This window comes from Carex rostrata, chromosome 28 (genome assembly GCF_964058835.1).
Source record: "Carex rostrata chromosome 28, lpCarRost1.2, whole genome shotgun sequence".
Lineage (NCBI taxonomy): Eukaryota > Viridiplantae > Streptophyta > Magnoliopsida > Poales > Cyperaceae > Carex > Carex rostrata.
This window is the reverse complement of record NC_135945.1, coordinates 931,633-945,071: the sequence shown is the minus strand read 5'-3', so window position 1 is coordinate 945,071 and position 13,439 is coordinate 931,633. Positions and strand designations below refer to the sequence as shown.

The window sequence follows — 13,439 nt, the reverse complement described above, 5'->3', positions numbered from 1 at the left end:
TGCTTGTTCATTTTTAGTTTATAACATGTTATCAGCACGAAAGCTCTACTAGTTGAAGATTCGAGGTAACTTTGATAGCTCTTATTTTAATTTCATTTAAATAAATAATTCTTATAATAAGTAATTGTTAAATGGAATAAGTTATGAATTTTTGTATATTTATTTTAAGATGTTTAATATGGTTCATATAATTTTATATGAAGTGTAATATTTTAATAATTTAATCTTCTGAAAGAAGATTTCAAAAAATCTAAGTAAATGATCGATTTGTTAAAATATTTAGTCTCTTAACCATAAAAAAATAATAAATAATTAGTCTCTCCTATTTTTATTGGTACTTGAACGATCTTTGTCACTGTTACGTGATATCCTTATATTGCCTTTTAGCAAATATGCAATGATTCAAATTAAACCGTCGAAGTTAATAAAATGGCCCAAAGCCATATAAATAACATGTATAATATTATATTTATGTTATATTATGTTAATATCAAATAGCTTGAAGCGATATGTTAATTATAAATTCTCAATTTTTATTGATTGACCCGAAGCCATTTTATATTATTGAAAAGAATTTTGAAAAAAAAAATTGACCCGAAGTCAATTCAAGTCTAAATGATGTCATAGTATTGGCATTTAACAACTATTTAACTGAAGCTTTAACTGACGACATAGCAGGTCCAAAACCAATTCAATTTTAAAATGTTCATATTTTTTTTCAAAAATTCAATTTTTCAGGAGAAGATTTTAAAAACAATTCTATAATTTTGATCTTCCTGAAGAAGATTTCAATAAATATTGAGAAGATTTTAATAAATTTTCCTGAAGAAAATTTAAACAATGTGCAAAAATTAATGTGATGTTCATAAATTTTTCTAATAATTTAATCTTCCTAAAGAAGATTTCTAGAAATATTTTGAGTATATTTCTTTTTTTTTTATCATTGACCAAAATAATAATTACACCAGAAGTGGAAAATAATATGATGGGCAACTAGTCATGTGGACAAAATTGAGATTATTATCATGGTGATTATTCCAAAAACACATATTTTCACTAGAAGTGGAAATATAATGAAGAAAATAATGAGAATAAATTAAAAATAATATGAGAAAAAGAAAAGTGATCTTTATGAAGCATCATTAAAATTAATCTTCTTTCGGATACCTATCGTACGTCAACGTACCTTTAGTACGTCAAAAAAAAATCATGTTGATCTTTATGAAGCATCATTAAAATTAATCTTCTTTCGGATAATTTTTTTTATCTCATCTGAGTCAAATTGCTTTCAAAGTTCATGCAACTTTCCAACCATCTCTCTTTATTAAAAGGATACCGCTTATATATGCTTATTTGAAAAGATATATTGATATATATTCAATTATTAGTTTGATGAATTTGTGGATACTTTTGAAAAAAAAAAAAGTTATATGAGGTTATCAAAAGACACGTATTGTTATTTCTTATACAGCCTATAAATGCTAGTTCCATATCATCACGCACAATTGTTATTATTGTTATTAGACAACACGTATTACCATGCTATGTATGCCACATAGATACTTTCTATGAAGCATGAAAAAGGTACTCAAATTGATACTAGAATACTGGTCTTACAAATTAATTTTGTTAAATTTTGTTGTTCTTCGAAAGATCTGATAATAATTTTAAAAATAACTCATTTAAAGTCATCGGTTTTCAAATATGATGTACATTAAAATGAACACATTACACCTGACAAGGTCATTTTAATTTTTTTTTCTAAATTTTTTTTATAAAATTAGTGAGGGTAAGAATAAAGAAAAGGTAATTACAATTGTTATTATTATTTGTGTTATTGTGTTTTTTTTAAATTGTAATATTGATTGAAAGCTCTAGAGGAGCTATTTTTTGTTACATAGAGGAATACAAATTTATATTGATGATGTATTATATTCTTGTAAGTCTCAAATGAATTTGTTAAGTTTTAAGAATATCCGCTGAAATGGATATCATATTGAGACAACTAATGAAAAAATATTGAATATATGAAAAACAATGCATATTGAAAACAATTTGCATATGTTTTTTCTCCGACTTGTACTACACATATATTAGTGCAATTGAAACACATGTTATTGTAAACCAGAAGTTTACATACAAGAATATGTTTATAGTTTGGCATGACCGGTTGGGCCATTTCGGATCAATAATGATGCGAAAAAAATAGAGAAGTAATGTGAACACTCATCAAAGAACCAGAAGATTATTTAATATGATGAATTTTTATGTGTTGATTTTATTTCTAGAACGTATGAAATATGATATTTATAGAGCATTATATCCACCATGTGAACCATTTGAATATTTTATGATCTATATTGATGCATCAATAAGATGGTCACATGTATGTTTCTTATTAAATCGCAACCTGGCGTTTGCGAGATTACTTGCTCAATTGATTTGATGAAGAGCATTATTATATGATTATCCAATTATGAAAATACGTGTAGACAATGTCAGAATTAATGTTGAACATCTTGTAGATGTTCGTATATAAAAAGAAGATATGATATTTTACATGCAACAAAACTAATTCGCATCATGCCAGGTAGCTATTACAAAGCTTCCCCTTATAATTGGTTTTTGGTCACATACCTAATATTTTTCATATAAGAATTTTTGAATGTGCGGTATATGTTATAATTGCTCCACTACAACGCACTAAAATTGAATATCAAAGAAAGTTAGAAATTTATATTGAATTTGTATCTCTATATATAATAGAACCATTGATGGGAGATTTATTCATGGCTAATTTTGCCGATTGTGATTTTGATGAATAAAAATTCCCAACCTTAGGGGGAGAAAACTATTAGCTGAAAAAAAAACTATATATTAGTATGAATTATCATTGTCTTATTTTGATCTTCGTACTAAAGAATGTGAACTAAATGTTCAAAAGATAATTCATTTGCAAATATTAGTAAATCAATTGCCAGACACATTCACAGACTCAAAGAAAGTGACCAAATTACATGTATTAGCTGTTAATGCTCCAATTAAAGTCGATGTCCTTGTTGGACATACTAATTATAACACGCATAAAGCGTGAAAAAGCAACAGGCTCCAAAGATTAAAAAAAATATATCCTCGAAAAAAGGAGCAAATAATGAAAATAGTCAAGTAGAGGATATGCTAATTTTAGATAAAACTCCAGAAAAGAATAAAATTATAAGTAATATTGGAGTTCCAGCAGAAACTCAGATATCTGAAATTTATGAAAATAAAGAGATCTCGATAAATTATATCATGAATGGAAGAAGATGGAACTGAGATAAAATTGATATCAATGATATATTTTTTTGTATATAATATAGTGCTAAATATAATAAATATTAAGGATCATGACATAAAGTCTATTAAAGAATGTCGACAAATAAATAATTGGCCAAAATGGAAATGTGCAATTGTGGCAGAGCTAAACTCCTTTGAAAAACAAAAAGTTTTTGGGCCTGTAGTCCCAATACCTGAATGTGTAGAACCAATATGATATAAATGAGTATTTATGCGAAAAAGAAATGAGAAAGGTGAAATTGTAAGATATAAAGCACGACTTGTTGCCTAAGATTTTTCACAAAGATCTAGAATTGATTATGATCAAATATACTCATCTGTGGTGGATGCAACAACTTTTCGGTACATAATTAGTCTGGCAGTTCATGAAGGAGTTGATTTGCACCTAATGAATGTTGTTACAGCCTATTTATATGGCTCACTTGATAATGATATTTATATGAAAATCTCTGAAGGATTTAAGATGCATGAAGCATGTAATTTAGGTTCTCGAGAATATTATTCAGTTAAATTGAATAAATTTTTATATCGATTAAAGCAATATGGACACATATGCTATAATCGTTTAAGTGAATATTTATTGAAACATGGATATAAGAATGATACGATCTGTCCATGTATTTTTAGGAAAAGATATAGAAATGATTTTGTTATAATTGCAGTTTATGTTGACTATCTAAGTATCATTGGAACTCCTGAAGAGCTTCCAAAAACAATAAATTATTTAAAGGAAGGATTTGAGATGAAAGATCTTGGGAGAACAAAATTTTGCATTGGATTGCAAATCGACATTTAAAAATAATATTTTTATGTATCAAGAAAATTATATTGCAAGAGTATTGAAATAATTTTATATGAATAAATAACATCCATTAAGCACTCTGATGGTTATAATATTATTAGATGCGAACAAAGACCCTTTTAGATCTCGAGAAAATAATAAAGAACTATTTGATCCTGAAGTACCATGCCTTAGTGCAATATGAGCACTTAAGTGAATATTTATTAGCAAGATATAGTTCTTCTCCCACAAGAAAATATTGGCATATAATTAAACATATACTTCGTTACCTATAAGAAAATTTAGCAATACACAAAAGCAAGCCGAGTATGCGCTTGGTTAAGATATGTGATTCAACACATTTGTCAGACATGTAGCTAGTCTTTTAGAAAAATGATCCCGACGATCATATATGAATATAATATTGTATGTATTGCTCAATGAAAGGAATGATACATTAAAGGAGATAGAACAAAACATATTTTACCAAAAAAAAAATTTCACACATGATCTCCAAAAGAATAATATTATTAATGTTCAGCAAATCCGTTCAAGTGAAAAAATTCAGCAGATTTATTCACTAAGGCGTTCCTTACTACAATATTCGAAAAGCTAGTTCGTAATATTGCAGTTCGCCGACTTAAAGATCTTGATTGATGCTGTCATGAGGGAGAGTTAATATGCAATATATTTTCCTTAACCATGATTTTTCTCACTGGGTTTTCCTGGTAAGGTTGTAGTTGCGTATTTAGAAGAATATTGTACTTTTTTTTCTTCACTAGGTTTTTATTCCATAGGGTTTTTCCTAGTAAGGTTTTAATGAGGTATATTCTTATATAATTGACATCCAAGGAGGAGTGTTAGAATATATATTAAATGTATGCATGTCATTCATTTTATAACTCTCATATTAATCCTCAATTTATTTCCCCACTACATACATATTGATGCCCACTACTATTGGAATTTATTTCTCAATTTATTATTTGTATGGCTTTCATTTACAATTTGTAGCATATAAATAGATGCTTTGTAATCTTGTATTGTACACACATGGAAAATGTATGAATAAAGATATTGCCATCTTTTTTTACTCTATCTTGTTTATTCTTCTTTATGCTTGTTTATTTTTATTTTATAACAGGTTTTTTAGTTACACAACTTTTCTTACCAACAAAACCTCTCCTCCATGGATGTAAGAAAAACATCTAAGTAGAAAGGTTCTTTGGTTAAGAAAAGTTGTGAATAATCTCTTAAATTGTAGGAAGTTTATGTTATGATTCTTTACTGGCTAAAAAATATAAATATAAAAAAATTTACAAAAATAATAATAACCATATTTGATTAATTTCACTATACACAGTTTTTGTATTTGAACCATGCATGATCAATATATGCTTAGGGTTTTTATTTTTTTGACGCCTCTTCGAATTTTGTCATGTCTTCAATTCTCAACACCTCCACGATTAATCAAATAACTCAAACTCATCGATCTTTTGGCCCTCTTTACTTCTCTCTCATAGGGTTTCATAGCCGTTGTCTAGCTTACCGCCCTCTTGGGTATAATGAATTATAAAAAACACTCATTTCTTTTTACGTTTCTGGCTGTGTGAACACCACTAATTGTCCAACTTCGTTCCATTTTTCGTGAGTAAGAAGGATTTGAAATAGGAGGCCAAGGCTAATCGTGGAAGACACAAATTAAACGCAGGATGTGATGTATGAGACGGGAGATTTGCAGTCTAGTGTCACCACCTCGATTTATAAGAGGGAAATCTTTTAATTTGTGTGTGACTTGAAAAAAAAAATCTATGTTAGACTAGATAAAAGGTTCCAACTTATCTTGCATGATGATGTGTATATATATATTAATATAAAATTGTTGAAGGTTGATATGTAAAAGTTGAAGGAAAACAAATAACATGTTTGTGTGAAGTTCTTAATGACCAAAGGCTAGTTCTTTTTTCAATTTTGGTTTTATTTTCTTCTTAACTCGAAAAGTTAGGGTTGTGGTGCTTTTTTCTAATAAGTTGCTCTCAGAGGTTCTCTTGACATATATATATATATATGTAAGTTGAAGGTTGAATATTGTCTAATGTGCGTTGCAACGTCGAAAAAATGAATATTGAATGTGTAATATTGTATATTCAATGGCTAGCAAATATGGATGTGTAATATTGTATGTATAAAGGCTAGTATATGGATGTGTAATATTGTATGTATATTGGCTAGCAAATATGAATGTGAAATTTTGTATTTTTAATGGCAAGCAAATTTTGAAAAAAAAAAATTTGTATCAGGATCGGTTTTTTTATAAAAACCGATCTTGATAGTACGTATCTGGATCGGTTCTTAGTCAAAAACCGATCTAGATAACAACTATTAAGATCGGTTTTGTTAAAAAACCGATCCTAATAGTTTCTATTTGGATCGGTTCTTTAAAAAATATAAAACCGATCCTGATAGTATCAGTATCGCCTTCAACAGGATCGGTTGGATTCCGATACTGATATGTGTATATAACCGATCCTGATTCCATATTTTCCACTAGTGAAATATGAATGCTACCAAGTATAAATCAAATTAAAAAAAAAAAATCATACACGGTTCTAAATAACGTGTATGGTTCCCAAAAAACACATGGATGCCTTGTAGAAACCGTGTATATAGTCCTTATTATTGTACAAAGTTACTTTGACCATGTAGAAATCACCATTTTCAATGTCTTTTTTTGGAGATCTGAAACGGTTCAATTCTACCAACCGTGTATGTTAGCACTATATAGTCACGGTTCGGAAAACGTGTACAATGTACCTTCCTATTCATACACAACATTCACGGGTACGGTTCTAAAAACATGTGTCATTAACTTTTCGGACCGTGTATAATTATGTTTGCATACTAGTGGATGTAAGAAACGCTACAGGGGGGCTTTGCCACACAAAATCTCTAATTTGCTAAATAATAGTGATGTGGACAACGTAGAAGTGAAATGAAGTGGATATGTAACGGACAGTGGAAAATCATATTTAGATTTTTTTTTAAAATTTTTCAGATACTGATACCGATCAAATATTAGATAAATTCAGATCGAATTAGATATCTATTAAAATATATAAAAATATTCTTAAAAAATACAAAAATTCATAATATATATTCATCTAATTAATTATAATAGTGAAAGACATAATTTTTTCATAATAAACATTAAACTGTATAATATATATCTATTATTTAAATATAAATAATTAAAATATGAAATCATATATATATCCTTATCTACACCAATATTCTATATTTAATTTTTGAATACAGAGCAAGTAGTTTTCACTCCTAGGACCATGTGGTAATACATGTGCTTTCTTTTTGAGATCTACGTCAGGTAATTATATTCATGTCAAATTAATGAACTTGATCAGCATACAAACTAATTTTGTCACCATCCGCTGCATTATTGGATAGTGCCTTTGTCTCTTCTCCGTATACAATTCAAACTCCTCCAAACCAAAGAAATGTCGCCAATATTGTTTAAATTTCTACAAAACTCGAATAAATTTTAGACCATACATACCCCATAACGGATTAGACCATCCTAGTGCCACTTGACTGGACTATAACGTGCCTTATAATATTTAGTCATAGAAAAAAACAACAAGTCGGTTTCTTGTATAGGAGATTTTTTTTTTTATATATACGTATAGTGAGCTTTTCTGATTTTAAATATATTTCAAAATTATTTTTTCATCCTAGACAACTTTAGCTCTAAATTTGGACCGTAAGATCATAAAAAATGAACTCACAGTTTTTTTATATAACTTAATTTACCAAAATAAAAATTTCTTTTGTTGGTTGCATGTGTTGATGCCTGTAGTAATAAAAAAGGAAAATAACTAGTCCAATAACACAGCTATCTTTAACAAAAAGGTCATGACAGGATTAACAGAGGATATATATTAGATGATATACAATTATAAATTAATCCTGAAATATTGTCGGAGAGTATATGCATCCAACAAAATGAATAAAAGTATGATATTGGTTCTTCCCCTTAATTTTTGGAAAAAATGAAGGTAGCTAAGCAAACAAAATGAATAAAGATAGCGCTCCTTAGTCATAATACTAATTGACAGATCATGTTGATTTACCATGCCTGATTCTGCTATGCATTTAGCCACCGTATCTACATGCATATCGAAGTCAAGTTTTGAGGCCTCAACCACGATTGCTCGTTTAAGTTTGTTCATTTCTAGAAAGTAGTCATTGTCTCTATCAATAAAACAGTAGCTCTTCAATGGCCGGTTTACCAGCATGGTAGGCGGACACAAAGGACAAAAGACCTGAGCCGTTGTGATGGGGAGGAAGAAGAGGGATAGAAGAAGAGAAAGAGGATGTGATGGGAGGGTATTTTTGGTCATTAATTATTCGATGATAAATTACGGCGATGATAGCTAGAGTGTATACAAGCATATGTACCCGGTATATCGGTATTCTATGGTCGAGACGGATTGCATTGAGTTTGGAAGGGATGGAGGCCTTGGTGCCCTTCATCTTTGGTTAAAATTTGAGGTGGAAGTCACCAGTCAGTGAGCAAGTGAGTGTGGTTTTGTTTGCTTAAATAGGCATATATAGTAGCAAAGAGTGAGAGATAAGTACAGATCATCTCCAGTTCTGTTTTGAAATGGAGGTGATTATTATTCCCATGATTATGGCGCTTATATAATATAATCAAGATCTGGACTATCTGGTAGAAATTGTAGAGAGCAGCTTGGTAGCTCCAAGCGAGAATACCCCAAAGGAGAGGCACTGGCTCTTCAAAATGGATGCATGGCTGTCACAATTTAGCAAGAGCAAGTCAGCATTGAGCAACCGCAGCAACTTAAATCTAACAAAACCCATCATATCCCAATATATGAGAGGTGAGAATGCACCCCATCATATCCCAATATATACCAGATTCTTAAAGGCCCATATCAAATTCTCTTCTTCAAGTTCTGATTTGGGAGGGCCGACAAAGACTAGCTAGGCTTCTCCTGAAAAATCATAACCTTTGGGCCCAATAATAAGCACAGTGTCTTTATTGTATTATAAGATAAATGTTAAGATGCTTTATGAAGATAAGATATAATATATATCAGTCATCACACCCCCCCCCCCCCCCCCCCCCCCCCCCGCCCCCCCCCCCCCCAAAAAAAAAATAAATAAATAAAAAATTCAAAGATAGGAATGAATTAAACAGCTGGGGAGAGAAAACGTCAAGGCAATTAGGTGAGGAGGATGTAATTTATTTTGGATTTTATCGAAATGAATTTATTTCCTTTGGTGGGGAAGCATCAAATGTTTGCTTGGTAGATGTTAAACATGTTCAACCAATTCTTTTGTTGCTTCTGGCGGTGGATTGGACAGCGCCAACAAAATAATTGGAGAAAAAAAATATATTAATCGGACTAAGATTATTCATTCACACGTAGAAAAATAAATAAATATTATTTGTAACTTGTGGATATATATACACACAACTTGTGCATCATGTTGTATAACCATGCATGTCTCTATTCATATAATATGACCTCTAAGTATATCATTTCTATGGATGTAAATATTTATATTAGATTAAATTTAGTTTTATCAATTTCTCTATTTTTATCTATTAAAGTTAATATAAAATACTATTGAATATATAAAGAATAATTATCGAATAAATTAATAATTTACATAATATAACCTAAAACTAAGGTTCTAAATAGCAATTATCACGTCGTCATGAAAATGCTACAAAAACGACTATAGCAAATTATTGTGTAGATATAGCTATCTATTTATAATCCTATTAAAAGAAAAGCATCTGATAGCACTATAGCTAGCTATTTTAGAACCAGGTAAAAACATATAAATATTTTAAATTAGACTTGTTATGTACATAATAACATAAAGATATAAAAGAGTATAATTATTAGTACCGGTTATATTAAAATAATATAAATACTAATTAAATTAAATTATATAAAATATTGTATAAATCAATCTCATGATAATAATAAATAATATATAATTAAATGTAAGGATAGAAATTATTATATAGTTTTTGTATCTAATAATTATCTTATAAGCTAAAGGATACCGCTTTGTTTTTATCAATATCAAATTGTTACTTATGCTACACAGTAAAACTGTGTACAATTGTTGCAGCATTCATGTACAATTGTTTTCTTCCGTCATTTAGCCTATATTATATTTTGCGAAGTTGATATTAATTATTAAAAAAAATAATTGACAAACAATTTTACTTATGAATTATTCATCCATCTATATATGTCATCTATAAGATATTTCTTTGATTTACAAAAAAAAAAAGCAACCTTTCAGATTTTGGGCACTTCATTTATAAAAAAATATACAACCATTCAGACTCTGTGCGGTTCGGGCATTTAAAGAAGAAAAATTTGAGGATATTTGTTTATTTTTTTCTTTAATGGAGGATATGAGTAAAAATTTTGACTAGAAATTGATATTGTGTTTTAATTTTTATTTGAGTCGATGACTTGATGTTGATATGTCTTGATAACCATTGTAATAGCGATGCGCAAATCAAACATATGATAATGACACATTCCCTAAAATCTTTTTATTTCCTAAAATAGTCTATAGCGCGAACCAAATGCCCCGAAAAATCTTTGAAAGAAACAACAAAGAAGGAAATTTTATGGAAAGAAGAGGGGCTCGAACATCAGACCTTTTGGTTAACTGCCACAGCCCACAAACAATATCAATCTGAGATATTCCAGTTTCATGAAAAATTTCAATTTTTATAAATTAACATTGCTTGGAACCTGAGTGTTTTTTATTTTTCTTTTCTATGGGCCAAGATATAATATATTTTCTTTTATTTTGGGCTAATAATATATACCCAATTAGTGGAAATTGGCCATAGTTTTTGTACCATTTAGTTTTAGACAAGTAACATTTCATTTTCACTACCGAACTGATGTTATTAATTAATGGGGCCCACGACCACAATAATTTCAAATATAATTACTATTCAAAATTACAAATAATGATCACATATTTTGTGGATCAACATTGCTTGAAAGTTAATTTTTGAAACCTGAGTGTTTCTATTTCTGTTGTTTATGGGCCAAGCTATAATAACTATTCTTTCATTTTCGGCCAATAAATAGACCCATTTAGTGAAAATTGCCCACAACATTTTACCATACAAATTTTGGCAAGCTTCATATTATTTTCACTATCATGCTGATGTTATTAATTAATTATACCAATGACTAGAATAATTTCATATTATAGTGACCGTTCAACATTAACAAATATTATCTTATTATCCTACTAGCTAGAGTTGATCCATTTTGTTTTGCAGGTTGAGTTGATCCATTTTGTACTCTCCTCTGAGACGTGATACCACCCAAATACACATCACAATGTTACACATTAAATGTAACAAAACCTATGGCAAGAATAACTCCTGTCATGATAAATGCTCGAGCGCCGACTCTTTCGGGAATCCTCCCACTATCACTCCTCAAAAACAGTGCCTCATATACCGGCCAACAATTCACAACGCCAAATCCTGCTAGAAACATCTCCAAAACCATGCCATTTCTGATCATTCCGACTGTGAATGCGCACAAACTGAGTATTGCAGCAGTACCTAATATGACAAAGAAAGGCGAGTCTACACCGAAATCAAACAAGCCTTTGTCATACCTACATTAAGGGTAGAAATCTTGTATTATATATGAGTGTTGATTTGAAAACTTATTTTTAGAAATTTTGCCTACACTAATTTCCCTATATGTCCACCAATTCTGGTATATTGTTCCAGCATTCAAGTTATAATAAGAATGATATGAAATTAGAGTTGCTGAGTTCAAATCTAAGGGGGATTTCACGTATACCCACAAAAATCTCGAAATTACGTACTTTCCCTTCTAAAATTCAAAATATCATATTTACCCTTTCAAATTTCAAAAACTAAAAAATTTACTGAATTGATCGCCTTTTCTATTAAAACTCATTTTATATTTATAAAGTACCTAATTTACCATTTATTAAGAGAAATGTTCAATCTTATCCGTTTGTGAGGTGAAATTATTCATTTTCTTACTTGTGATGTGCATACAAGCGTATGCCTAAATGCCACAGAGTATGCGACAATTGTACAAGGAAATCCTACACTAGCATTGCGATGTTGAATTGTTTGAACAGAAATTACCTCTTGCTCTGATCATCATCCATGACTTTACTCGTGACATTAAAGCCTTGAGTAGTGATGTTGAATTGCTTGAACACAAATTCCATCATACCAAAGGGGAATGTGGTGAGGCCACGAATGAGCCAAATTCGCTGGTCACTCCACCAGCACATGAAAGTGCCATTGTAGGAGACAAAGTCGGTCATGTCTTGGATGTATGCTGCCAAGAAGAGGTATGCATATAGATAGAACCATGGATTCGATGGCTGCGATTAGGTAAAATCAATAGCACACAGTTAGGAAGTTACCATGGTAAACTGGTACATTGCTCTTTAAGCTATATATTTAGGTCAGTTATATTGAATTTGACATATGCTTTCTGTTAGGCAAAATTTAATAAAAATAAATCAGTCTTGCAGATATTCAAGACTGTAAACATACACGAGCAAAGCTAAGTGGTGATGTGTTCACCAAGAAAGTTTGATGAGCACAACTTCAAAAGTATATCGGATAAGCTTCAAATGAAGAATCCAAATTATTGAAATCCATTTATTTCATGAGTGATACATGTAAATGCAAAATTTTGAGAGTTTTGAATTCATTTGCTACAAGGTGAAGCCGTCAAAGAAATAATGAAAAATGAATACAAACAATATATTGGAGATCATTATTCTTCCAAAAAAAAAGAAATACAAACAATATTTGGATAATATATGGATAGACAGAGTAATACACCTCTGGAAATAATGGCCTATTGTTGATTAGTGCCAGTTGAGGCACAACAGCATAAGTGGCAATAGGGATGCACCAAATGCCCCAAAATGCGTAGTGTGAGTAAGCTAGCCCCCCTCCAAGTGAAACCTTTTTCAGACCAAAGGTTAAGGGGCAATACCTGGAAATAATCACCTGCAAATCATCCAATTCAGCCCCATTTTATATACTTATATAAGCAATGTTACCAGTACAGGGATGTTATATCCACAAGCACAGCAACTTTATAAGAAAATACAAAGGAAACACAAATAAGAATAAACAAAATCAAAATATAAAATCAGAAAAACGAATTAAAGTAGGGGATATGTTAAAAGAACATTTGACTTGTATGTATTAAGATAT

The 13,439-nt window shown here is 30.1% G+C and overlaps 1 protein-coding gene across 3 annotated transcripts in view; it reads right to left on the bottom strand.

Annotated features, from left to right (window-relative positions):
- Nucleotides 1-13,439, bottom strand: part of LOC144545534 (cellulose synthase-like protein G2) — a 54,826-nt gene that overhangs the window by 35,782 nt on the left and 5,605 nt on the right. Inside the window, exons 6-8 of one of the 3 annotated variants that reach the window (XM_078294100.1) lie at nt 13,059-13,229; nt 12,345-12,589; nt 11,354-11,836 (exon numbers count right to left, since the gene is read on the bottom strand). The exons of the other annotated variants lie outside the window; for them this stretch is intronic. Coding sequence (XP_078150226.1) covers nt 11,554-11,836; nt 12,345-12,589; nt 13,059-13,229 — 699 coding nt within the window. The 3' untranslated portion in view covers nt 11,354-11,553. Of the gene's footprint in view, nt 1-11,353; nt 11,837-12,344; nt 12,590-13,058; nt 13,230-13,439 lie in introns of those variants that run through there. 3 annotated transcript variants of the gene reach the window in all.